The sequence below is a fragment of the Haemaphysalis longicornis genome, unplaced genomic scaffold (genome assembly GCF_048455015.1).
Source record: "Haemaphysalis longicornis isolate Haplotype H1 unplaced genomic scaffold, Haemaphysalis longicornis Haplotype H1 scaffold_67, whole genome shotgun sequence".
NCBI classification, from domain to species: Eukaryota; Metazoa; Arthropoda; class Arachnida; order Ixodida; family Ixodidae; genus Haemaphysalis; species Haemaphysalis longicornis.
Genome location: NW_027526419.1, coordinates 503,479 through 531,452, shown reverse-complemented (window position 1 = coordinate 531,452; position 27,974 = coordinate 503,479). Strand labels below are relative to the sequence as shown.

At 45.5% G+C, this 27,974-nt stretch overlaps 1 protein-coding gene across 2 annotated transcripts; it reads right to left on the bottom strand.

The window, feature by feature from the left end:
- Positions 1-39: 39 nt before the first annotated feature.
- LOC144144234 (F-box only protein 3-like) lies at positions 40-27,830 on the bottom strand. Of its 2 annotated transcripts, XM_077675598.1 has the most exons (12): positions 27,671-27,830; positions 24,069-24,158; positions 23,444-23,598; positions 20,323-20,437; positions 19,088-19,169; positions 16,880-17,051; positions 14,499-14,583; positions 12,051-12,173; positions 9,705-9,820; positions 9,344-9,457; positions 6,379-6,425; positions 40-2,652 (listed from the first exon to the last, which is right to left on the bottom strand). In XM_077675598.1, exons 1-12 carry the CDS (start codon positions 27,778-27,780, stop codon positions 2,644-2,646), a joined length of 1,218 nt encoding a protein of 405 aa, XP_077531724.1. In that variant the 5' UTR covers positions 27,781-27,830; the 3' UTR covers positions 40-2,643. The 2 variants fall into 2 exon arrangements, with proteins under 2 accessions (XP_077531724.1, XP_077531723.1); XM_077675597.1 differs by lacking the exon at positions 6,379-6,425.
- Positions 27,831-27,974: the final 144 nt, after the last annotated feature.

The following is a 27,974-nucleotide window of genomic DNA, read 5'->3' as shown; positions in this document are numbered from 1 at the left end:
ACTGCATACAGCTTTGAATAAACACACAAGGCTCTGCAGTGTTTCTTGAAATGTTTTATCAAGCAAAAAGCATTCACTCGTTTCCTGCCACCTTATGTACATTTTCATACACGTAGCTCTTCTTTCCGCCATTTCAACTCCCAAGAAAACTCGCCGTAAAAATTCAGCCGCGTCACAGCAACCGATCAAGTAACAAAAGAAATACGGCCTTTATTACAAGGCCACGCTTTTTAATTCACTTGCAAGATACAAGCGCAGCTCACTGCAAACAAAAGCTGGCGATAAAAGTTCTCCTTTTTACATCACAGCTTTTCGGTCGTTCCACACGACTCGATACAAAACACCAAGCCAGCTTTTTTTCTCGCATCGTTCGTACGACAATTCAAGAGCACACATCAGATTACGGCAAGCACATCTATCAGACATAATAACTTCAATGCTGTGCATTGCTGTGCAAAGTTCTTGCTTCACTCTTTTGACTTCGTTCTCAATAAAAACTTGGCGCATGTTTTTTCAAAGCACCAAAAACAAGCTGCGGTGCAAGTTTTTCGGCAGACCAAGTCTGAAAGCGTCGCTGCTCTTTCTATGAAAAATACAACGTACAGAGATGCAAAATGTTCTATCGACCAAAACCTCCGTAAGATTTCTCCAAACCCTCAGAAATGTTCTGGTGTGTACAGAATTCAGCTGCTTTGTGGAGAACGACTGGATTTTTGTGAACACTGTCGATGCATGTTACATTGTCGAGCAGTGTAAGTGCCGAGACAGGTACAAGTGTGTAAGTATACATTATCAAACATTTCACTCTGCAAGCTTCTACGGCTTAACAAGAAAACCTTCAAAACCATAAATGTAATTTCTAACGCCATTCTTCTGCCTACACACAACACAATTACAAGAAAACCAACTTGGACTGCAATTCTCGAGGCAATGTGTTGTACGACTTCGTTGCAAAAACCTTGCCTGCTACGGAAACATAAATGTATTGTTACAAATTCAACAATGCTTGAGTCAAAGCAGCTCCAGTCAAGATACGTTGAAGTTGTACACCAAAATAAGTGCGCCTCTAAGATTGTTTGAAATTCAAGTGTTATCGAAGCGAAAAAAACTTAAAACGGCAAAACTTGGTGGCTATTGTGGTTTTTACAAAAACTTGGTTCGCATTAACAAAGCACTATTGAAATACTTTGTGACCTCACTGAAACACGTTGGCTGGACATTTATCGTAAAATGCTTGGGGCGCATTTGTTGTGTTGCACTCTATCAATTCTGACTACTGTAAACTTTAGTGCATGGCTTCAGCAATTCATGATTTAGCGATGCTCAAACTCAAACTTCCTTGCTTTCGTCTTGCTTAACTTCAGCACAACAGCACCGAAAATGCAAGCAAAAGAGGAAGGGTTTAACTTAAGCGTCATTACCTTTAACCGCGTATTTTTGGCGGGAATAATGTCTTGCCTTCAAACTACATTACACTTTACAAGACCTCAAACCTTAATTGCAGCCACCATTTTGTTTTTTTGTCAAAAGCGACTGTCTGGTCACCTGTCTAGCAAGCCCTCCTAGACACGCGTACTGATGTCGTTACCTTCTACCATCAAACAACCAATAAATAAACAAATACTGCGACTAGAACTCAGGTTCATAGTTTAGTATATTGCACATCCTTTAGCCTAGTTTTACATGGTGTGCATAAATTTTAAACATGCTTCCACACGAGAGTATCTCTCTTACAGCAGCTGACAGGACAACTTGCTTCCTGGCTTCGACTTTTTTTTTTTGGAAGATCGTTCGAAAAAAGAACCAAAGAAATTAAAAGTAAGAAAACTCTACTCGAACCTTATGGAACCAAAATCGATGCTGTTGTAACGTATGCCCTATCGTAGGCTTACCGTCTATCGCAAGCCACTTGGGTTATGGCTTCATGTGCCATTCGCAATGCTAGTAGTGAAGTCAGACCAACACCAGCCAAAGATTTCATCGAGACAGACTCAACTTCGCTGAATCTAACCCTGCCTGAAGTTTGCGCCCACTGTCGTTTTTCACCAAACGTCTCACTCGCCAAAAACCAAAACTTCGGGCGAAGAAACAACCTCATCTACGTCCAAATCAGTGCACGACCTCGCACACTACAATTTTCAGCTGGCTACGCAGAACGCAGATGATGCGAAAGCCCCTTTGTCTGAATCGCCTCACCAGAACAAAAAGTAGACGACAATAAAACGTTTTCTTCTGTCTTCTGAAACCCTCTGCTTCGTGCAAACCGCACCAATACGTGCGTGTACCTCACAAACCGAGAGCAGTTCTGCGTTATAAGGTTAGCATCACTTTCACAGCTGTCGTTAGAGCCTTGCAGTCTGTCCACTGCAGTCACTTCAAACGAAGGGCTTCACAAAACTCAGACGGGGACACAGTTCTTCAGAGCCGTTGTGCATTGCTTGGCGACTGGCTTGAACTGCAGCAAAAGGTTCTAGTGTGGCGTCGACGTAGGTAAGGTGCAGAGAAGTGGCGGCAGAGGAGGCAAAGCGGTGACCGTTCACTGCGTTTTCTTCACAGCGTCTCGGTCACGCTTGATGGCTTCGCGTTCGGCCGCCGTGACGTACGGTAGACACTTCATGTGGAACACGGGGCAGTGGACTTCCGTCATGTCGCCTGCAAACGTGACAGAGACACGACGAAAACACGAGTCAATTGAAGCTCGTTACTGAATCTTTTGTGCAATTGAATATGTACCTATTTGGGTAAATAAGATAAGGTGAGATACCAAAGACTCGCAAAGGTGTCGTCACTCCAGTAACAACATCCGTGAATCGCATGCGATTGCTCACTGTTGCGTCCATTCTCCGAAGTTATTAACTGCTAACACCATCCGGGTATACAGCTATGCATTCCAACTTTGTTTACTTGATCGGTTGCGTAATTTGGCCGTATCTCAGTGGTTCGAACAGGGTCACATTTACGAGCGCTTAATGTACATAAAACCAGCCTTGAATGCTACTGAATGAATGGTCCCGTGGCATTAAAGGGGGCCGTGATGACAGAATACAAGTTTGGTTGATTAAGTAGAATGCTTTGTCCCAATAATAGTTGGCGCCAGTTTCATCGCAAACAGATAAAATAGTGGTACCTTCCTGGCCACTCTCTGACCATTTCTCTCCAGCGTCACAGAATCTTGTTTAATAAGCGATTGGTGGCTGGAGACCTAGGCCACCGCCAATAAACATGTCTGGGTAACTGCAGTCAGGCCTCCAATTTCATTTGATCACATCACGTGGATGCGAACAAGCCGTAAACACGCTGCTAATTAGTGCTGGCCTCTCTTACATTTCTCCTACCCATATTCCATCACTGCAATGCGAAATTTGAAATTTTTTGTGTCCGCAGTTAAAAATACCAACAAATTGCTGAGCACGCGCATGTGAGAGTGGGCCTCGCGGCGACCACCCGGCAGTTAACAAAACCAAGAAAATGCCGAGCACTCGTGCGTGCGTGCCTCGCTACGACATGTATATGCGTTTCCTAGTTAGTACAGCCAGCTGTCACCTGAGCTTGCTCATGGGGGTTGTACAGTTGAACCTCGATATAACGAACCTCGATTTAACGAAATTTGCGATATAACGAATTTTTTCAAGTTTTCTATCAAAATTTTGCTAAATCCATGTATTTTTATCTCGATTTTACGAAGTAATTTCGTGCGGCGCTTTCGATTTAACGAAGTCATGGCGAGAAAGGAAGAACGAAATTCCGGTCAAGGCATGTTTTATTTTGCCTCTCAGAGCCTACATTGAAAACATTCAGCACTCACACTCACTCTTAAAATGCTAAAATGGAAGAAAAGCGGTGAATTATGTGGTTGACAACAATTAAAAGCGATGAAAGCTGTTCAAAAACCGCTAGCGGTCATGGACGGTTAAATAGTGCGGCCACAATTTTGACGTCTCCATCGTTGCCTACGCCAGTGCTCTCTACGCTTAGGCTGCCGAAGCCTACTTCAAGTGTTTTGTTCTACGCGTCCTTGCTGCTCACGGCGCTACTGCTCGAGGTTGTGCTTGCTGATAACCACATAAATATTTTGTTTGTGCATCATTAGGTGAGTCTTGTAAGCCGCATGCGCACACCAAGAGAAAGAAAAGTGTTCCGAACAAGAGCCTGAGGAAGTTTCGGTGAAACCGACGGCCACCGAAGTGATAGATGCCATCGACGTTCTGCGGAGGCAGGCAGGCGCACGTGAATGCTTAAGAGCAAGCTTTGTTAGATCTGTCAGCATACGAGCGTCACATAAAGCCCACCCTGGTCAAGAAACGCCAAGCACTGCTTACGGACTTCTTCACTACGGCTTGAACATAGAGTGCTGGTGGCAATAAATTGCTCTCCGAACGTGGTCAAAATGCGTTCATTAGACAGCTGCGATGCCGAGAAATCGGTTTCGTTAGGGCTCAGCGGACATAAAAGTAATTGCTTAATCAAAGTTGGCTAGAAGATATTTAATGTAAGCTTTCCGCTTTAGCGGGAGCACGTAAGCGCTGCTCCACAAAGTGAAGCGGTCCGTGTTTACTCCGCTCAACTCTCAATCATGGCTTTATCTCGAGTGTTGTGGTTGCATCACGCGCCCATACTGCAGAGCCTTTGTGCATGAAAAAAGTCTTTCGAAAGCTTTATAGCACCCTTCCGCTGTTGGCCCGCCGCACCCCTCAACGCCGGGCCTAAGCCTACCACTGAATGGACGAAAAGAGGTGTAACTTCGAACCAGCACCTCGCCGGGGTGAAGTTCACGGGGCATGGACGCGGGTTCAGTTGACTAACAGCGGCGTTTAGTAGTGACCGAAATGAAAAAAAAAAAAAAGAAAAAGTGGAAACGTAGTCTGCTATCATATTTAATGAGGCGTTGCGGAAAAAGCACCGGTTTTACGACAACACGAACTACTGTCGGCTATCCGAATTCCATTGCCTAAGTGTTGAAGCTCTTAATTCATGCAATTTTCGCGGCCAGTTTTAGTACAAATTCCGCTTTAAGTGGAGAGGTGACTACATATCAGTTGTTTCTGAGCGTTGGGCAAGGTTTTTAAACCTGAATAACTGGTTTAAATTAACTGTAAAATCGAAACCTCGATTTTACGAAATTCTCGATTTAACGAAATTCTCGCCCGCAAGTACGACTTCGTTATATCGAGGTTTAACTGTATTACAGCATAAACGTACCTAAAACATACAAAACCACCCGAACTGAAATAACAGCCAAAACGAACCTGCAATGGTTGAAAGCCACGGTGTAGAAAAATATTCAACAGAAATAGCCGAAAGCGAACTAAAAGGGGCAAACCCGCAAAGAAGTACAAGAAGCAGTAGCTGAAGCTGACCAAAAGGCAACGAAAATACCCCAAATCCCATTTATAATGCATAGAGACGTCATAAGTAGATTATAGACATGATAACAAATGTCAATATTCAAATATGACAAACCCTTGAAAATGGAAAAAAAAAAAAAAAGCAGTAACGGGATTTGAACCTGGGTCAGGATGTTTGTTCCGCAGGAGCGGAACCACTACGTCACGAGACCAAGCGGTTCTGCGCGATTAAATTGAGGGTCACATGCACGTGGACATGCTTCAAACATGCCCCTAGATGGCGCCACACGTCGCTTGGCTGTGCTGACTAGGAAACGGTTATACGCCGCCACAACCACCCAGCGTCCCCTGTGCACGTTTCTCAAGCCAAGCATACCCACTTAGGGAGATTGGCCCAAAAAAACTCCAGCGTTCGCCGTATAGATGGCAACATTTGCTCGGAACGAGAAAGACACGTAATAGCGTAGGCCCCTCCAAGGTGATGTCCAATGATTACCACTTTGGGAGGAGGGAAAAAAAAAGGGGGGGGGGGGGGGCTCACAGTAAGATTGATGGAGTAAGCATCTTTCCGGCAGCAGCGAAGAGGAAGGAAATCGGCTGCAATTGTGGAGTTAGGCTTTCATGATGGTCGTGAAGTAAGCATTAGTGTGAGCTTCCTTCATTTTTAAAAATATTTCTTGTATTTTTTCGCTCAAAGAAACATCTTTCTTAACAGGAATGCAGCTGAGTGAGTTACTGAAGGCTAGTTTTTTCAAACTGAACAAAGCTGCATTTTGACTTCACGAGAGAATGTCAGGGAGAAGTTCAACACAGCATCGACAAGGTATAGGTATCTGCTGATTATTGGGAATGCCGATTCTCCCGTACGTACATATTCACGCCATATTTAAAGCACCAGCAATACAATAATATGGCAGGAAATAAAAGTTTGCCAAACACTCGGCGGAACTGCCTATTAACCAGCCTGAAAGTGAATGGTGCAGTCAGCACTTGGAACCGGAAAACTGTTTGTTTGAGTAGGGCGTGTGCTTGCCTGACATAGACGTGGCATAGTCTGTTCTCCTAGTATTGGAACAGGGCCTGCAGAAAAGATGCAATAGCCCGAATTTTTTATTGTTTACTCTATAGACACCTGTATGCTCAAGAACATCAGTACATGAATTCAAACAGTATGCCCGCCACCAGTAATGTGCCACATTTTAACTGTCGTTACTTGCTCGGAAAGCACACTTACAAACTGAAACACACTTCAAATACACTGGCTTTGAGAAACACACAACCTTCAAGCTTATGCCCATACAAAAACCTTCTTTCTTGCACATCTTCGTTTAATTCTACCAGTCCAGTGGTACCATAATGCACTAGAGCTGTATAATAGGTTTAAAACATGTGAAAGATGATGGTAGTAGTTCCAAAAGGCTTCCACTTAAAACTGCAAAAATTCCTATGGCACTCACATGGTCTCTTTAAAACGACTTGAAGCTGACCGCCTGGTTATGCATTAACGACAGAGACAAGATTTACTTTGTTGCGGGTTTCCTATGTTTCACATTGTGCGATGACTCTCAACGAGGTGTCACCTGTTTGAGCATGTTGGCTCGACAGGTTGGCACATTTGTAGTTTCGCACCGCTGCTGTTTTCACGTCCATTGTCGATATATCCTTCTCCCCCTTCTGGTGCGACTATTTTACCAGCAACCCTTATATTGAAACCCACACAAATTTGCTTTGTCATCCACATTTTCCCACATCACAACCCAGTCTAATTAACCATGTTATTACCTATTTATAACCTTAAAGGGACACTGAAGTGAATTTGTCAAGCTCCCGTTTTTGCTTGCACTGCGTAGACTGGCTCAAATTAGCACACTTTTCATCGTTTATCCGGTTGACAAATCGGTAATTATTTTACAAAGCGCGAAAGAAGAAAAACTACCATGCGCGGTTTGCGGCGGCCGCACCAACTAAAGCTGTGACGTTGGGAGGAGCCGCACCGTGATTGGACGATGCCCAAGGTTAGCAATCAAACAAGTTTCGGTTTCGGTTCTGTAAAACACAACCAATGGCGTTGTTGGATGGGCATTCTCAATATCTCAGTAATCATCGTACCGCGCTTCTGCCATGTTGTCGGCTGTAAAATGCACAAGATAAGCCTCCCAGGACGGCTTGTAGTCGTAGCATTCACTAGCCGAGACCTACACAGTGCATGAACGCCCTCCGCGTACCCGCAGACGCCCAAATGTCGTGCGCTTTTCCCCCATATTTGGAGCTTGCCTCCCTCATGCCTGTATCGTAAAAAGCGTGTTCGCACCAGGCCAAGGGCCTGTTCATTCTGGCATGTGCCCACTGCCTGCAAGCAGTCGGTGCTTATGGCAACAGCACGCCAACGAGAACTCGCTAGCGCGCCAGTGCCAGCCTGCGCGCGTTTTGTGAACTAGTTCGTGTAGCCATGAACGTTGCGGCCCAAAAAAAGGTGAACTCAATATAGAAAACATCGGCGGAAAACATTAAAGTTAACGTACAAAAAAAAAAAAAAAAGCACGTACCCGCGGGGATTTGAACTCGTGACTTGCAAAACACTTGCGGTGACATACCTAGCACCTCAGACAACTGAGCCACGGAGCGGGATGCGAAGGCCTGGCTAATATAAGGTAAATATTGTACAACCGGTGTACACTTTTATTTAGTTTTGGCATTTCAAGCAGCTTAGGTGACTATTTGTTGTACTGCGCTCGTGCAGTAAGCGTCGCCCGAGTTTCCACAGTAGCTCACGTCTAGCAATTGCATTTCGTAGACGGAAAAGCGTTCGCAGATGCGTAGTCGTGCTGCTGACCGCTGTGCTTGTTCGCGCAGCCCAAAAAAGTGCTTCCCGCGCCCTAGTTTTACGCTGTACGGTAAAAATATCAGTTGATTTTATTTCCTTAGTACCTATATTGACTTCGCTGACTCTTCTCCCGCCTTCAAGAGGCCTTATATTTTCCTACTGGCGTACCAGTCAGCGAAGCGTCGCATGTGCGCTTGTGCAGCGCTTGTGTGAAGCGACCTTGACTTGGAGCTAGATACAGTGTACAAACAAACCAAGTAAAGAAAGCCACATTCTTCCATTCACAAACGTGTCCTGGCTTCGTTTCAACTAAGTGAACGAATTGCGACCAAGCAATTTTTTTTAACCTCCTGGACTGCGACGAACCGCCGGCGGCCGGCGGACGAAACGCTGGGCTGACTGACTCTGTTGGCCGGGGAGCCGGGGAGCCGTGCAGTAGCGCCGCAGCCAATTGCCAGCTCATCCCCTCGTGACGTCACACGAAAACGCCACAGAAAATGGGTGAGCGTAAAGAGAGGAGGACAGCATTTTCGAATGAGTTTTTCTACTAAATAAAATCGCGTAAACGCGTCTAGAGTGGTCGAAACATGGCCTGGGGACTCCGGACTACAATTTGCGCTAGTAATCCCACAATGTTTACATATCACTTCAGTGTCCCTTTAATTGGTTGGCTTAGTTGCCCATGTCATTGCCCCCATATTTTGCTTCAACTTGCTGGACGCGTCCAGAGGCTCCACAGGTCTTTGAAGCGTGGAGGTGTTACACAGCACGCTCTTTTGTTTACCGTATTTGCACGATTCTGACGCGCATCGTTTTTTTGCTAACATTAGCCTTCAAGTTTGCATGCGCGTTACCATCAGCCGCAAGGTTTAAATCAGCTTCAAAGCAGCCAGCAGCATTGCCACTGACACGGACTCCACCCAGAATCCAATCGAAAATCTTCAAGAAAGAATCAGCGTAAAGTAATTTGTTTCAAATTTTTCTACGTAAACTTACCTGCACATTACAATCGGGGGCACGTTAGAATCGTGAAAATACAGTACTACACGATAGGTTGGACGCCAGGGACAGTTAAGGTCGACTGAATCGTGAGACTAGGCCTAACCCGGCAACCAGCACTTCCTCTTCGAACTATGGCTGAATAAAAGCAAGTGGAGCCACTACACAAACCCACCCGTGTGGAGGTTCCGCATGATGAAGTGTCCCTTCATGTTGCCGTAGGTGGTGCTCAGGCTGGTGCAGCTCACCCAGGAGAAGTAGGCACCCGGACACATCACCGGGTACTCCCCTGCAACCCCCGAGGGGAAGAGCAGAAATACGAAATTTTTACGATATGATACGATAGAAATACGATAAAGACTTTCATTGACTACAAGCCCCGGCCCTGATGGCATAAGCACAAAAACGACAAGCGGTCACTCAACAAGATGAGCAAACGCACGAGATGAAATCGCAGAATCTCGGCAATGCAAACGGCAAATCACAGTGTCACATCTCCCCACCGTGCTCGATAACAAAAGAGCAGCAGCACCCACCGACTACGCCACGGCCGTCGACCCGCTCTTCGAGTCCGTTCTCGTCCGTGATGATCCAGTGTCGCGTCTCCAATTGGCAGCTCTCTCGCTCCGACGCCTCCTCCGACATGGACATCCTGAGAGGCAGTACAAGTACATTTATACATACGGTGTTGCATACGGTCTAAGGTCTATACATATGGTCTATACATGCGGTTTAAGAGGTGTTGCAACACTTTCGGGAACAGTTTAACAATCCTGTTCTAGCTCAAACTGTGCCCGACACAAAGCTTAAATTTTATGGCATATTCTGCTTGACTCCGGGGTTGCTGACTGCACTCAGTCGTTTGTTTCGAAATCTTATGAAACCGATTTCCGCTTTACAGCTGACCTCTGCAGACCACTGCTTTGAATGAGTTGTGAAAAATAGTGCCGATGAAGTGTTCCTAAGACCGTCGAAGCTTGCTGCATACATTCCTGCCCGTATAACTCATACCGAAACTGACCTGCACGCTTTAGGCAAAAAATAAAATCTCGCGACTGTCATTTTAATTTCCACTGTACTAATACAGTCAAACCCGGCTATAACGAACCCGGATAGAGCGAATTATGCTATATATCGAACAAAAATAATTCAGTTACGGAAATACATGGGAAACATATTCCTTATAACGAAGTTCACATCCGATATATCGAACTGTGGGTGCCTAGAATGGCCGCCGAAATGCATGATCTCGGAGCGGCGATTGAGATGTGGATTGGCCGCGACCACGGAGCAAGAGCGGCGACTGAGACATTGCGCCTCGCATGGAGCGACGTGACGCCTAATACCTTCCGTAACTGTTTCCGACGCGTGGGACTTACGATGGAACCCGCGCAGTCAGCGAGTCCGGACCAAGATAGCAGCATCGGTGAGAACTGTGGGCCAACGCTTGCCAACGTTACGGACGATGTCGCGAGTGAAATCCGTCCGACGCTTATAGTGAAGCGCTTTCGGCAGTCGATGTGCTCCGCCAATGCTTCTTAGATTTTTGAGGACGCAGACTTGAACTGGTGCAAACAATGTTTCGTGTAGAGAATGCTACGCTAGTTGAAGCGGCCAAAACAAAAGTGAAAACAAAAATCAACGTTTTTTTTTTGCAACGTGGGCAGTTAAGGCGGAAAGTAGCTTTGATACTTGCAATAAATTGATGATTTTGGTATGATAATGGCTACTGTACTGTGTTCATTTCTGCCTACGCGGATGGCGGAGTTGGGGAGGCGGCGGGGGGCTCCAGCGGATTGCGAACTCGTAGCAATAAGCTCGTTATAGGCGGGTTCGGCTATATCGAACTATTGGATATATCGAAATACTAATCGCAGTGCATATTGAAGATCGCTATAAACGGGTTTGACTGTAAAGAAGCGACTTATCCGGCCTCGGTCTCAACCTGTTTTATTGTGTATAACTTATTGTGACAGCACTTCAGGTTTCGCAAGATGGCAAAGCATGCTGAGATTGGTTGTGTGTTTTAAATTTTCCGCAACATTACAACCCAAGCCCCCACGAACCATGGAATTTCCAATGGGTTACAAACTCACAGAAGGATGGTGCTTGCATTTAAGGGCACAGGGTAAGGCGAAATTTTAAAAAAGGTGACTCTCCTTTTTTTCGCAAATAGGGAAGTTCACCTCCTTAGCACATTTTCCACAATCACACATAGAATGTTTTATTTCTGGCTCAAAAACAGTGTTTCTGTAAGCAAGTATTAAGTGACCACGTCCCATTTTAGAATGTGTTCCGTGTTTATTGTTATTTCTTCCATAAAAAAAAACTCCCAGCTCCAGATCAAAATGCCAGTCTGGAACCAGCTGTATTAATAAATCATTTGGCAACTACTGCATAGCTGATTTTTCAGTCAAGGCATGGTGCTTCGGAGCTGCGCACCAAAAAACGTCTTTTTTGGGCTTCACACTCTCAAGATTGCAACATTGGATGCTGTTCTTTCATTCAATGATGGTAGCATCGCAGGAGCCAGCATTTCCAAATAATTCGGATTGAACCCTGGCCAGAATTGAAAAAATGTACGTAACACTTTTTTCGTTACAGAATTTTGAATATGTAAACTAAGCCATAACTTAGCCACTGGCGCAAAAAAAATTATTAAAAATTTTAATTTTAGTCTGATTTCAATAATTCTGGTAAAGTTAAAAAAGAGCCCAAAGTTTGAAAGAAATTGGTGTACGCATTATGCAGATACCTTCAGTAGATGCCGAGAAAAATGTACCTCAAAATGGCCAAAAATGCATTGGGAGTATAGGGCTTACCCTGTGCCCTTAACATATCCACTCGCCCCAGTGACATGTGCTGCCAGTGAACGCACTCACGTGATACGGTACGTGTGGAAAAAGTGTGGGGGGTTCACACTGCTCAGCTCGGGCATGAAGCAGGTTGCCACGGAAACGGTGATGTGGCCTGTTGTCATCTCGCACCCTGGCTCATGGTAGAACCTTGCAAAAAGAAGACAGAGACATGAATGAGCAAAACCAGGACAGAGTCACTCAATAACACCAGTTGCCGAACTCCTCATAGGCCCCATGCATCAAAAACTGGTCCACATCAGCCCCCTGCACTGGGGGCAAACAGAGGCAAGTTGACTCGCCTGCCATCTGTCGATGGAAAGTTGAAGTATAGTGCCCAAGCGCTTGCGAGCTGCCGCCGTAAGTCGTAAAAGAAAAATGGCGGAAACATGAGAAAACATGTCCTAGTTTACTGTTCCCTAACTTTAACAGCAGGTTTTATTTAGTAAGTTTTGTGACAAAAGTAAATGTTCAGCAGAGCTCAGTTTCCACCCCCTAGGTGCTGAGCCAATACACTTCCTTTTCAGCAAGAATGAAGCAGGGGTGCTCGCTTGGTTTGGATTTGGAAGCGGAGTTTCACAACTGGTGTAGAGTAGAATCTCGATGATACGAATCTCGCGGGACTGCGAAAAATATTCATGATGATGATGATGATGATGGTTAGTGTTCAATGGCGCAAGGCCAACAAGGGCAAAGAGCGCCAGAGAAGAGGTTATTTAATGAAGAGAAGTGATTACCACACAAGGGTAGGTATAAAAACGTTTAAACCGAACATAGCAAAATCAATTAAAGATAATGGCGATGGCTGGTGTATAGGGCCAGATTTGATTGTGTGTGATAGGAAATGAGGTTTAAAAACTTGATGTCTGACAAATACTCAAACACACGTTTCACGGAAACCATGGCATCGTCACCTAGAAACAACGATGGATGTAGGGGGATATGTTGTCTGTAGAGTTCTCTGAAGTGTTTGTGTCGTGTTGTGTGAAGTGCCTTGCATGTGATTAGTATGTGCACTACGGATAGGGCCTCTCCGCACCTGCTGCACTGGGGTCTAGAAGATCCCGTCAGCAGATACGAGTGCGTCGCATGGGTGTGCCCTATCCGCAGCCTACCCAAGGCGACTTCCATGTGTCTGTTGTGTGAGTCAGATGTGTACCACCCCAAGTGTGGCTTTATTACATGTAGCTTGTTGTCTGTCTGTTCATTCCAGTGTGTTTGCCATGTTCTGCGCAAGTGTTGTCTTATGTGTGGCTTGACGTCTGTATAGGGTATCGTTGTAATGTCTACAGTGTTGCTGAGTGCAGCAGCAGTGGCCCTCTCGTCTGCCAACTCGTTCCCAGCGAAAAATATTCGTATCATCTGAAATTTGTATGAACCAACACAGACGAAAAAAAATTGAGCACTAAAAAAAGAGTTTGCGTTTATTTCTTTTCTTACTTTTGCGTGAAGAAATCTGTAATGTTTTTCTGCTTTCTTTAACCTCCATGCCGCCTAACACTCCTCTCTAGAGCGTGTAAAAATTCACACTCGTCTCCTCACTCGCAGTGCCCAAGCTCACTACATGCCGCAACAGTTAAGGCGTGAACCACATGCAACGCTTTTGCACGCGATTTGTGCGCATCGGCATTGCACGTGTGATTTTTCACGCCCGCGTCGACGGTTCTGCACCAGCGGGAGCTTCTGCGTCGGTCAGAAGATGATGCAGGACCCGCGTGGCAGTGGGAGGAGCCTGACCACTTGCGCCAATGGGGAGGCGCACACCTCATGGTGGCAGTTTCGAAGCGCTGGAGACAGCTGGCTAGCTCCGCTGGAGATGTTAGGCTTACCACCCTGGCAGATATTTCATGGGCACTTTCACTAGCGGCGTGGATGATGTTTTATAGTGCCGTTTTCGCCCACATTATCAGCTCCTTTACTCGCAAGCAACTTCGTGTGTGCCTTGCGCCGCATTTTAAACAGTTGTTAAAACAGTTGTTTTAAACAGTCGCTCGAGCGCCACGCACCACTTCGCGGCCGAAGCCGCCACCACGTTGGCGCCGCCGGCCGTGTCGCGCGCAACGTGCGGGTGGTTCTGTGGCGGGGTCAGCATGCCTGTGGCGTACGTGGCACGTTTTTGCAAGCAGAAAACAACAGCCTGGCCGTTCCTGGAGAAAGGGTGACAAAGTGGGGAGAGAGAGCCCGTAGGTCGCTGTCGCTTGCTCACTCGGCAGTCAGGCGCCTCGCCGGCTCCTTTGTATCATCCGCCGGGCCACGCACGTCCGTTTGTAACAGCTAAAATTTTGCCCATTAGAAAGAATGCAATTTTGCCAGGTCTTTTCAGAAATTCGTATTACCCAGAATCGTATCATCGAAATTCTACTGTGTATTGAAGAACTCTTAAATGAGTACGCATACTCGTTGATAAAAATTAATGAATGTGTGCCCGCAACGGCTGGTTTTTTTGCTTCTGTATACATCAGGACACTTGCGTACCTGTACGGCTGGTTGTCCAGCACGACGAATTCGTCATTCTCCAGCATGTCAGCGTAGCCTTTGAACCACTCAAGGAAAGACCGGGCTGCAACAGAAAAAAAGCCACACTGAGACAATGTCACTGCAAAGGAGCGTGCCAAAGGCCCACAACGACCGTTCCTTGCTTTTTCAACACTCCCTTGAAAATTTAGAAACAAAAGAAAATGAAGGAAACTCACACTAACGTGTAAGACTTGAAGGCTGCAAAGCTGAATGCACCCTTCACGACAATCACGACGGTTGAAGTCAACGATTGCAGCCGATTTGCTGCTGCTTCGCTGCCGCAACGACCTTTACTCCATCACTGTTGCTATAATAGTGAGCTTCCTTCATTTTGTTTTTTTTTTTGGAAGTGATAATCACTGGACATCACCTTGGAGGTGCGTACGCTATGACGTGTCTTTCTCGTTCCGAGCAAGTGTTGCCATGATTACGGCGAACGCTGGACTTGTCTTGGCCAATATCCCTTACTCGGTTGCTAGACAAATGTGCGCAAGGGACGCTGGGCGGTCATCGCGAGGCACGCATACACAAGCACTAGGCATTTTCTTGGTTTTGCTAACTGCCAAATGGTCGCTGCGAGGCCCGTGCTCACGTGCGCACGCTCGGCAATTTCTTGGAGTTTTGAACTGCGGACACGAAAAATTACGATTTGCTAAACAGCTTCGCTGTAAATAACTGGGGTGACAAAAGTCGGGCATTCCGAAAAAAAAAAAAAGTTAACCTTCAGCTTTTTGCCAGCCTCAAGGGCACACATAAAGCAAAGGCCTGTACAATAAGCTCCCAAAGCTCCTGTTTTCATTTATACGTAAAAGAATAATGCACATAAAATGAAATAACGAAATTCAAGTAAGACAATGCAGGCAATACAACTGCTAGTCAATGACTAGAAAACATTTCTTCCTCCACTTGCATATGCGGTGTAGTCACGGTGAAATTATGGTGAATGTTTTTAAGAGATACAGCTGAGAAGTATGTGTATCTGAAATACATTTTTGCACCAATACTTTTTACATGCAACATAGGCACATTTTTCATGAAATGTCATGTACAGTCTACGCTCGTTACACCGGATTCGGCAACAACGAACTTTCGGTTACAACTGACCATTTCTGTGGTTTGTTTGGTCGCATTTTTAAGTGGAATTCACTCCACTCATAACTGACCAGGCTATAGCAGACTATTGGCTATAACAGACTAAATTTTGGGCGAAAATTGTTCTGACTCCTACCAATAGCAGACTTCTACGGTGCCAGCACCCGATATGCCTTTTCTTTGTTTATTTTGGCGAGGAAACTACTGTGTCTGGCAACATTGTCAACATAGAATTGGTTGCTGGCACCGTTCGCACAAACAAGCCAAGCCAGTGCCGGTGGCCTTTTTTTTTTGTGCAACCAGCGCCAGGGTAGCTGACTTCGTTGTTGGATAAACTAGGCATAATTAACACTGTTGAACATTGTGTCTCGTTCATTGTGCACAATCTGCCGCTGACTGTGCAGAGGAGTCCAACTGGTCTGGTTTTTGTTTCACAGCCATCCATCCGATTATTTCGTATCAGCTGTTTTACTGACCAGAATGCAATCATTAAAAAGTGCGCAAGCTGCCTTGAAGAACGTCAGGCAGTGATCCTAATTGTTTGATGAACGGTTTCAGGTAAACCTAGCTCCTGCCTTGTCACGAAAGGTTTTGCTGGCCATGAGTGATTTTTATAGCTGGTTAGTAATGATTTTTAGTTATATTCTTGCTTTATTTGCTCAGCTTAGCGTGCATCTCTACGCACTCGACTGCATGCGCTAGGCCTTTTCCAAGTGCCAGTGCTAAGCTTTGAAAACAGCGTTAGGTGATTCTTTCCCCCCGCATGAACGCAGTGCAGAGGTGCTGTAGGTGTTTAGAAAGAACAAATTGTCTCTAGTATTTATATGCAATACCAGTCACAGTTGTCACTTTACGCTCATATACTACATCCCCCGAAAAACCCCCACGGTTCGAATACTGCATACTTCGGATACACTGGACATTTTTTTTCGGACTTTGAGGGTTCGTTGTAACAGGTGTAGACCATATCTCTCTCCAGGTACAACTGTGAGGTATTTTTCCCAAACCTGCCTATTAGGTTAATATGAACAGCAAGAAGTGTGCTTCCTTGTGCGAGCGCATGCTACTTCGCTCCTTCTTTTTCCGCTTCTGTTCTACTCCGTCAATGGCCTCACTTGGCTCAACACTGCCTGTCATCACATCTCTTTAACGGGAAGAGTGGAGGAATCGAGTTGCCACCCGGGAGAGCGCATCCCCCTTCCCTTCCTCGTCCTTTTCATTCCCAAGGATCACACCATCCTCCTCACCGGTGATGAAGGCGTCCAGCGGGTGGCCCCTGGCCCCCGAGGTGAGGTCCTGAGACGGGTAGAAGACGCAGCCGGGGGCGTGGCCGTCCGAGTCTCTCAGCGCTATGAACTGGGTCAGGCCCGAGTGTAGGCAGAAGGTCAGCGGCATGCAGCCCTGAAGGCCCTCCCGGCTCTGGGCAGCCACAGCGACGAGGGGGAGGGAAAAGCACAGTGGGGGGGGAAAAAAGAAAAGAGGGGGTGTAGAACGCTGCCTTAGGGAACGCCTAGAGCACAACGCAGTTCAAAATGTGCTGGTAAGGCTTTCAGTGAGACACCAAGGTGCAAACAACAAAATCAGCATGGTCCTGCTCTTGGCACTGGATCTAGCCTGCCAACTGGAAGTTTGGTTATAACTGTAGCACAAAATCAGACACGGACAGAATATAGTAGTATAGATGGATGCAGCATTCACATTCTATCTTTTTTTAGGTTTTCTTTTACTTCTAGTCCTGGTTGTGTTCAACTAACTAGCCCAAACCTGAACCTTATGGACGTTTTGCTTGGCCGTAGGTTGTTAATCAGTCAGACACTTCGATTGATTGATTGTGGGGTTTAACGAGCCGATGCTTCACAGGTGATGAGGCACGCCGTAGTGGAGGGCTCTGGATTAATTTTGACCACCCGGGGATCTTTAACGTGCGCCGAAATCTCGCACATGTGGGCGTTTTTGCTTTTCACCTCCACCAGAAAAGCGGCCGCCACTGCCGAGAACCGAACCCGCGTCCTTGTGCTCAGTAGCAGAACGCTTTAGCCACTGAGCCATCGCGGTGGGTAGTCAGACACTTTGTTTGTGCGACCTTGCCCTGGTGCATTGCACTTGAACAGCGCCAAGATGGAATTACACTAATGGAAATAAAAATGCATCACTATAATGACTACTGCTTTTGATGTAGATTGTATTGTAACACTGGCTGGATGGGCATCGCATTTCATAGTTGAACTTGCTCCGATGCCAAACTCAAGGGCCACTATAAGTGAAAGAAAGATGCCATACAAAATTACCGGCACGTGCAAGTTACTCAAGCTGAGATCAAGTGAACGTTCTTGCTTTGCTTATGTGGTCACAGAAAAGTCCACATGAAGTCTTCAAAATTGTTTCACTTGAATGTTACACAAGTTAGCTAAAAGGGCATACGAAAGAAACGCGTGTTTATGATTACCAGTGAGCAAATGTGGACGATGAGAATATTTTCAGCATTGGGATGTAAAGAGTGATCCAAGTGATATTGTCAGGAATCAACACCTCCTGCATTCCACATCACTACTGACATCGCCATGTCACAAGTGCTCGAAAAGTGAGGAATTACCCCATCCGTTTACCCTGTCAAAAGTTTTCGATAAAAATTTATAGCACAGTGAACTAAACCTAAAATTGAAAAGTGAGGATTTACCCCATCCGTTCACCCCGTCAAGAGTTTCCTAAAAAAATTACAGCACGTGAACTCAACCTGTGCTTGAAAAGTGAGGAATTACCCCATCTGTTTACCCCGTCAAGAGTTCCCGATAAAAATTTATAGCACATTGAACTAAAACTGTGCTTGAAAAGTGAGGAATCACCCCATCTGTTTACCCCGTCAAGAGTTCCCGATAAAAATTATAGCACAGTGAACTAAAACTGTGCTTGAAAAGTGAGGAATTACCCCATCCATTTACCCCATCAAGAGTTTCCTATAGAAAGTTATAGCACATTGAACTAAACCTGTCTTCACACCATTCAGAACATGGACAACCAGTGATAACAATTATACAAACAGGAAGAACAAGTAACCAGGTCGCGGGTTCGATTCCCGGCCGCGGCGGCTGCTTTTCTGATGGAGGCGAAAAGCAAAAACGCCCGTGTGTACGAGATTTCGGCGCACGTTAAAGATCCCCAGGTGGTCAAAATTAATCCGGAGCCCTCCACTACGGTGTGCCTCATCGCCTGCGTTGCGTCGGCGCGTTAAACCCCACAATCAATCAATCAAGAACAAGTAACCACATGCGACTATAGTGTTGAGGGACTGTGGTATCCCTGCAAGCCGAACAGCAGCAGCAGCAACGAACACTTCTGGGATAGAATATCACTGGACATTTCTGCACGAACAAGTACATCCTTGACAGGTTCAGCAGGGCAGCTGAACGAGACTACACAGCCAAATGCTGCAACAAGTGACTCATTGTCTCACTCACCTGCAAGCCCGCAATGGCTGTCTCCAGGTCTAACAGCGACTCTGACCGGTAGTGGGTGGGGATGCTCATACTGCCCATCAACCTGCCACAGTGGGGAATTGAGCGAATCGAGATTTTTGTCAAGACTTGCCCGCAGGTGAGCAGGTGTAGCACATTCACGTTAACATGCTTAAAAGCAGCAACAACTTATGTCCCCATCACACGGCAAATCTAATAACATTTAGAGTGAATGACATTAAATGTTTGTGACATCCACTTTGGCGGTACACGTGAATGCCGAACATTTGATGCAGATGGCATTTGGGGATCAAATGAGTTTGAGGAACACATTTGCATTAGCTTTTGAGCCGAATGTCGCTAAACAAGGAAGTTTATTAGCACACCAAGAGCTCTGTGTCTAAAACCTGTAGGTCCATATGTACACCCCAAATGCTGCTTTGCATAGAAAAGAAGGAAAACACCTTTGCAAAGCTCCGCCACGTTGCCATTACCCAAATAGGGATTTGTTGCTTATTTGCCTCGGCTTGTAATGCCTACTTACCGATGTCAATGAGAACAAGAAAAAAGTTTATTTGTTTTCTTTTCAGACCATTAAAGGGTGTAAAAACATTATGAAAGTGTTTACATTATCATCGTGCAATTCTAAGTTTGCTAATTGTCCACTATCAAATGACATTCATTTCACTGAGTTGACCAGCGTGGCCAAACCAAATGTCATTAACAGCTAACCACATTCAGTTTAAAAAACATTGTTTTGACGTGTGATGCGAGTATTACAGATGCTAGTGCTTCTTTATTGGCTGCGAATTGTTAGTCCCGTGTAAATAGCGACAAGGTGACACAACATTAGGCCTAAACATAAGATGTCGAACCTAACGTGATGTTTTCAGGTGTAATGTTCTCGATTGGAGCTTACTGGAAAAAGTGATCGCAGTACTAACTCAATATACTTCAGAGCACCTTTCCCTCGTCAGCACGTTTCAAACAACTTACCAACATCGAACGGAATAATGAAAAATAAGCCTAAACATAAGGTGTCAAGCCTAACGTAACGTGATATTTCGAGGTACAATGTTCTCGATCAGAGCTTATGGGAAAAAGTACTCTCAGTACTCAACATACTTTAGAGCAACTTTCTCTGGTCAGCACGTTTCGGAGAACTCACCAACATTGAACAGAATAAGGCAAAATAAGCGGACAAGCAAGTGAGATGGCAACCACCTGCTCCTCCTTACCCCGGCGAGGCTAGTCGCTGGCCGTTGTGGATCCGGTAACAGCAACGCAGGTCCTCAGGAAAGCGTACACCCAGTTTTCGCTCCGCTGCATCCAGCTGCTCTTCCGTGGTCCCGGCTGTGCAGTCCAGAATCAGGGCATATTGTTTCACATCCCGTGAATGCTTACACCCCCTTCTTCTGACGGAAAAGAAAATTAAAGCCGTTCCACTCAATGTGAAAGCTGTTGGAAGTGCAGAGCAGCGATTCACCATAATAGGCTGTAGCGCTGTTATCTGCTCACTGCTACCACCCAATGCAATTCAAATTTCCCGCCTTCGCAGTGCTCGCGCACCCCCTGCCTGAAACTGCGCCAGCGGGAGTTCTGTTCTTTTTGTGCTCACTATTCCTCCTGCACATGGCGCCGTTGCACTGCCACTTTTTAAATGAAGAGCATTTCTTTAACTCACGATGTCACCCGTTCTAGGCGTCCGTAGTAGTCCGCATCGCTCGCCTCGACATGCCCGGCTCAGACGTTTCGCTATCGGCGCGATCAACATTCGATAGCGCGCCCAGGCACATTTCAAGGACACTCTCTCCCCTCTCTCGGACTCAACGTGCGCCGAGGCTGCCAATTTTACTGCTGACAAGCGCTCTCTCGTCAGCAGTTGCCACAAGTGCAACAACATTAACGTAACGCAAACTACTTAACGTCGTGCGCCCCCGGAAATGCTCTGCATTTGATCGTGCCCCTCGCGAGGGGGATGTTTCACTGCGTCGCCATGCGAACAGTTTGCCACGCTTTAGTTTCGAGTTCGCCGCATCTTTCGCCGCCGCTCGCTTCTTCGTTCGTGCACTGGCTGCGGTTGTCAGAGAAGGCGCTTCAAATTCTACCGCGTTGGTCGCCCCTTTGTAATCTGCACTTACGCTACTATAAGTTTTTATTCGAAAGATTTCGTGTTTTATAGTGCCCCCAGCGCTTGTCCGGATACAAACGATGCTTTATTCACTGAGAAATTAATCAATTTAAGTTAAAATTTTGATTTTCTCGCTATATCGTTTGTTTTCGGGGTCTGCAATGACATCACAGGAACCGACCGCTCTGCAGCCTAGAATACCTTAATAAACGCGTCCGTCGTACAGGGTAGAGACATGTATACGCCAGCGCTGCCATTTTGGGTCGCACGCTCGCCGCCGAAGCAAGTCATTGTGTCAAAACCACGCTAAAATTATCGCCGCAACGTGGTCTACTGGCGAAGTTTCAATCATCTTATCTGTTTCGCGTTGCTAGGTCTCGTGGGAAACAAAAAGAACAACGCGTTGAGCACGTTGGCCCAATTGCGGCGGCACGGGACCGTTCAAAGGGTGTCTCCACCCTGTACGGCGGTGCTGGCCTCCAGGTACCCTACGGTGGCGTTCCCGCGTTTCTTTACGTTACCTGAACCTAGATGGCGTCACCATAGTGTGGCAAGCCTCTGGTTTGTTTTTGACCGTATTTAAACCTGGCTTGTTTTTGTTCTGTGAGAAAATAATCGTTCCCTCAAACAGTGCTTGCTCGACAAATATGGTCACGTAAGACACCGTTGCTTGCGTCATTCGGCCAGTGTCGCCTGAGACAACCCCAAGCCCCGCAGTGCTGTGCAGCTAAACCAAGCACAGTGCGCGCAGTACCAACAGCAGTACGCATCAGTACTTCTATGTTTACATGTGCTTTCGTAACTTCCACAGTTTGTCCCACCATTCTTATTGCATTGTAAAGAATGTGCCCTAAATTTAAGCGCAAATCGCTCGTTCGGCTAGCTTCTAAGCTCTACCTAATTTGCGTCTGCTTGTGCCGGCCTCCGCCAATCGCAGAGCTGGCTCGAATGACATCATAGGTCCTGTTGCGGGAAATGAGCTGGTAGGTCCGCATGGCCATTTTTTCGTTTCCTCTCGTAAAAAACAACCCAACAAGCATTCCTAACTAAATGAATGCGGGCACTGCTGGTTAATTACGTATAGCTTGCCTCAAATGTACCTACCGTTTTCTTTCCGCTAAACAACGGGGAGATGCATGACAAGCGCCAGCGGTTCATGAGTTTCGAACGCTATGCTTTCGAAGCCTCTGGGTTACGCCGCGATGACAGCCGCTACGACGGAACGCCGTGTGGCTCTATTTGGGTCCAGTGAGCGAGCTAAGACGACAAGGCGAGCCCCTAAAGTGCTCTGCACTTAAAACAATGAGGTTAATATTTCGTACATGGACTGAGCTGGTGCGTGTTGTGCAGAAGGGCGGGGAATTAATTTAGACCGCCTGGAGATCTTAGGACATAAAGTTTCATACTAATGTGCAATCGACCTTGAATTAGGGTTTGGTTTCCTTGCATTTCGAGGAAAGTAAGGAAGAGAGTTGTTTATACATTACGGGAATGTATGCGTGCGTGAACATGTATATACCCACACCTCAACGGTAAGACGACATTACCAATCCGGTCTTTTCATTATCACATACTGCTATGTGGGCACAACTGACAAGGAAAATTCTACACCCTGCACAGTTCCAGTAACACACACAAAAAAAACGATGAAATTGTATACGTGATATGGGCAGTGAAAGCTATGCAATGATGCCAGCTGTGTGTCAACGAAGAAAATGGCAGCAATAATGATAGTTTACATCTTAACTTCTTTCAAATTCTATGCATTGATGAAGGTTGCAATGATGATTTTTTTCATGTTGACAGCGAGATCACGGGGGAGGGGGGAGTATTGGCAACAGGCATAGAAGCAATAATACAAACCAGCACCAAAGAATAATGAGAAGTGCAGTTGTCAATCTGGTTTGTACACCGGTCCACAATTTTTTTCCGAAAACACAGAAAAGCTCTGAAAATGATGGCCGGATCAGCACACAGCAGCCACCATCCATTCTGCCAGGAGGTCAAGGCATGCTTAGAACATTTTACAAATTTGAACAGGTGAGTCAAAGTGCGATATTCCATTCCGAGACAGGCACAGGGCGGGCACTTGCGATGCAATAAGGAACGTTAATGAAACTAACCTAAAAGATACGAAACCGCCCTCATTTGTGAAAAGAATGCATAGAATTGATCCAACAGAACATTTTACCCGTAATCCTAAACTACGCCATAAACGAGCCACGTACGCTTGATGGACTGTGCGATGACGGGGCAGTGCTGCTGCATGAAGGCACGTATCTTCTGCCAGGCCAGCTTCATGGCTGCGTAGCAGTGCACGTAGCGTTGCAGGTCGCGGTACAGCGCCTGGAAGTGGCTGCGCCACGTCGCTCCCTCCGGAAGCCTGCACAGCGGGCACGTGGCATACTGTATCTTCTCGTGTACTGGTGGCACCCTTTTCCCGTGTTTTTGTCATCACAACAATGTTGTTAGTGTCACCAGCCGTCAGAAAAGGCACACATAGACATGCAATTAAACCACTGGATCAAACATACGAACAAATGGTCAAAAGAAGAACTCCACACTGGTACAGACTCGCTGAACACACACTGCATAATTACGCACATTTGGCAGAAAAGAAAACATGAAAAAGAAAACACTTTTCTGTCGTGAAGCAAAATGAAATATGTAGTGTCAAGCATCAATAACAAGTGTCTGGAGTGCTTTGTGTAGCTTCACTGAAGACAACACACTGTGCTTGCTTCTGACACTAAACAGGCTGTTCTCTTCTTGAGTTGAGTAGGTCTATAATGGCAGCCTCTAGAACAAAACAAAAGAAAAAGAAACAGATCCACAACAAAAGAGCGCTCTCACTCGGTCTCCACCCAGTACTTCCAGCAGAGGCCGCGCCAGTGGGGGTCGTGGGCACAGACGTCCCGCAGCCGTCGGCTCACACGGCTGCATCTGAATGGGCAAAAAGAATACAAAGGAACAACACTTTCAGGACACAAACGTCAATTCAATTGCAGTCGAACTTCAATATAACAAAGTAGTATTGGGGCAATAGATTAGTTCGTTATATCCGACATTTGATGTAACCGTAGGGGTAAAAATTGGCTCTAATACATCGGCTCGTGCAACAATCCTAGATAAAAAACGCATTTTTCTAGGCTTTAAACCCACTATAAGCGAGCTAATCATTACCCATCTCCTTGTGGCATTTCAAACTAAACAGACTGGAACATTAGATAATGAAATTACAACAGAACAAAGTTAATTCGGCAAAACAGGCTTGCGTTCTTCTTTACTTGAAGGATTGATTGATTGATTTTAGGGTTTAACGCGACAACGCAACGCAGGCAATGAGGCGCACCGTAGTGGAGGGCTCCGGATCAATTTTGACCACCTGGGGATCTTTAACGTGCGCCGAAATCTCAAACACACGGGCGTTTTTCCTTTTTGCCTCCATCAGAAAAGCGGCCGCCGCAGCCGGGAATCGAACCCGCGACCTCGTGCTCAGTAGCGCAACGCCTTAGCCACTGAGCCACCGCGGCGGGTACCTGTCTCTGTTTCCACACCACCCTGCATGTATCCTACATTCAACCTCGCCAGCAGCGTGACTTTTTTTTTCAAGTACAAGTACGTCCTGTAAACAGGCAACTTTCATACTGGCCCACAAATGCCTCCGAACAGTCCTCAGACAGTATCAGAAGAGTTCGCTCCTTACTTTCTAAAATGTTCCAACATTTTACCGTAAGGCGCAACGTCTGGAAAAACATGTCACCTGCAAATAATACGTCACAACGAATAACGGGCAAGCGGGCTGTAGACTAATAATAGCATGCCCCATTTCTCTTACGAACTTGTACAACGAAATGGAAAGATTATCTCCCTCCCTCCGAAAGGGACAATGGCACCGTCCGCAAAGAGTGGACTCAGGAGGCAAGTGAGCGTTTAAACACCTATTAACGCACCAATCACCCGTCATCATAATCTCTTTAATCTACAGATCCCTTATAAACAGGAACAGGCTGTGTATTTTGCAAGCGCAGACGGTTCAGAGAGGTCTCGAACCTTTTACAGGCTTATGTAAGCGCGCAAGAACTACGACTTAGGCATAATAACCCCAAGTGAACCACAGTTTCACACTTTTCCCAGGTTCTAGCAGGCCTCCTTACAACTGCTCTCACGGAAAAATGAAACTAAAATAAATAAATAAATAAATAAATAAATACTAAATAAACACAATAAAAAAAAAATAATAAAACAGAATACACTGTTCGGGGAATGCCTAATGCAGAGGACATTGCCGCCGTTCAAATTGTACTGATCACTTCCCTAGACTGCACTGTCTTCTGTGCGTTACTTACTTAGGTCTGCATTGAGAGATGAAGAAAGCATCTTCCAGTACACTGAAAAATGTCTCCCTTGTTAAACCGTGTTTAATGAATCTGGTGCTGCACATACAGTTCGGAAGGAAGCTAACACCTGGCGATCACTTTTAACAAGCGATGCCTCTAAGGCTTCACTGCCCCGATAAGCCAGCCTATCTTACCGCATCAACATGCAATGGCTTTACTGTGCTCGCAAAAAGCTGCACGATAACCAAACTTGAGTGGCAGAACTGAGAATTGCAAGTTGCGGTGATTAAAACCCTGCGTGCCTCCTGTGCAAGGTTTTTAACCTGCCCGTTGGAAGACCTCTCACAGGTCAATCTCGGAAGTAAATGCTACGTAGTTATTGCTATTACAGAAATTAAGCTACAACGGCAGAGATAACGTTTTATTTTGCTTTACCACCCACAAGTGCTGATAATACTACTTTCTTACGTATCCGTTATCAGCACCTGCCATGTCTGTCAACAAGCCCTGTGATAGTGTGATTGTTGGCAAGAGTACTCTGTCCTATTTTTTGCCAGGAAATGTGACGTTTTGTTTTTTTCATGATGTTCTCTCAAACGGCCTTTCTTGTGTTCTCAGAGCTTTGTTGCTAAAAGTGGGGTACACTAAACGAAGCATAAATGTGAATGGCTTAAGGAGATTCATACGTGAAAAGGTACAGCCAGACATAACTCGGCTCTTTGAGACTATATCAAGCATTAATTACATTAAAGCACGTATTACGGTATAAAAAATAGATGAAAAATGTACAGAAGCTTACTGACAAAGTAAAATTTGTTGAAAATATTGAGAATGTATTTAAATGTGCCAAGAGGTATCTTAAAAACAGTTTTTTTTTTTCATTTACAAGAAAGCTCACTTTAGTGTAGCGCAGTTTCACTAATCTCGGTCACAACAACATTGTTTTAAGGCTACAGCTTTTCGTTGTCTTTGCTAAAGCAGCGATTTCATTCCATGATAGTGGCTTAACAACTACACATAGCATATCTTCAACAAAAAGATAGAATTTGCTATTCGTATACAATTGATCAAGTTATAGTTTGCGAATCAACTAGACAATGCCAAGCTTCTGCACCCAATCAGCGATATTAAAGCCTAAACTTTTTTTTTTGATAACATTACACATTACTGCTGCACATTACAAAAAAGAAAGCTGCATTCCTTGTACAATTTAACCTCAACAATAGATATGCAATAGAATTCGTTACAGGAGTTCTGCCGATGCAAGTCTAGCAACAAGCATCATTACTAAGTAGATGGCAATCTGCTCTTGGCCCTTAATTAACAAAATGCTTGAACTCATTATTTGCCATAAACCTCAACACATATTATTAGAGTACATGCTTGTGTCAGCAAACATGTCAGCCGATTTTGGACTGTATCAAATTTTCTTTTTTCGTTCAAAAGCAGCGGGATTTTATATAATTTAGATTCAAACTTTCAGAGAAAGTAACAACATTAAACTAAACAGCGCTATTTTTTGCTGAAAAAGAAAATTTACAATGCGCTTTTGTTTCACGCAGGTAACACTTCGACCAAACAAGAGTTCTTAGCTAGCGTGCAGGTGCGACGCATTCATTTTTAATACGTTCTCAAAAAATTAATTCCCCGATCAGTCGCCGAGCCTGGCGCGCTATCGCCTGGCGATGCTCAAATTTGTGCTTTAAGTACTAATCTATAAATCATAAAGACAAGCATTACAGAGTCACCGTAAGCTTAAGGTCACATTTCCCAAGAAACGCATTAACTACCCCTAGACGGACGTGTTCTCAAGCAACGGCAAACGTTTTCGTGCCATGTTTACCAACAAAACACAGCCTCGGTGTACGCATTTCGCGGTAGCTAGCTAGAAAAAAGTTTTAAATTAAGACCATTTAACCACAGCGCAGACTGGCGAAGAGCCAGTGTTGTAACGGGATGCTTAAATCAATGCCGAAACCGCTCGTCTAGTCACAGGGCCCATACATTTGAATGCGAAAAGATGCTTCAAAACGGACACGATAGCAGACGCCTCGTAGGCATTCGTTAACGGTGACTGAGACTCGGGCGGCCAAGCGATTATGCGAACGTTCGTACCGGATTAGGTCGTGGTAGTCGAGATATGAGCATATGTTTATCAGGATTTCGCTCGGCATGTCGTCTAGGCTGATCCGATTTGGACACTTGCGAAGTCCCACGACCTCCATGATTGCGGGTCCAGCAGGGCGACAAAGTCCCCCTTGCGGTGATGAAGCGCAACATCGCACAGATGACGCGATAAATTTGATCCGACAGCCGGTACATTTTGCAGGAAACTGCGATTGTTTGCTGTTTTCTTTGCAACCAGTTTTTTATAAATTATGGAAGAGTTTCAAGACTCTTTCTAGAGTTTCAACACGGC

What these genes read in the sequence shown, in the direction of transcription:
- LOC144144234 (XM_077675597.1), bottom strand. Translation starts at nt 27,780, where the DNA reads ATGGAGGTCGTGGGACTTCGCAAGTGTCCAAATCGGATCAGCCTAGAC. An exon ending in CAGCCATTGCGGGCTTGCAG is followed by an intron (nt 17,052 to 19,087) that starts GTGAGTGAGACA and finishes GTGGCTGCCCAG; the next exon opens with AGCCGGGAGGGCCTTCAGGG. An exon ending in TTCCACACGTACCGTATCAC is followed by an intron (nt 9,821 to 12,050) that starts GTGAGTGCGTTC and finishes ACTGCCTCTCAG; the next exon opens with GATGTCCATGTCGGAGGAGG.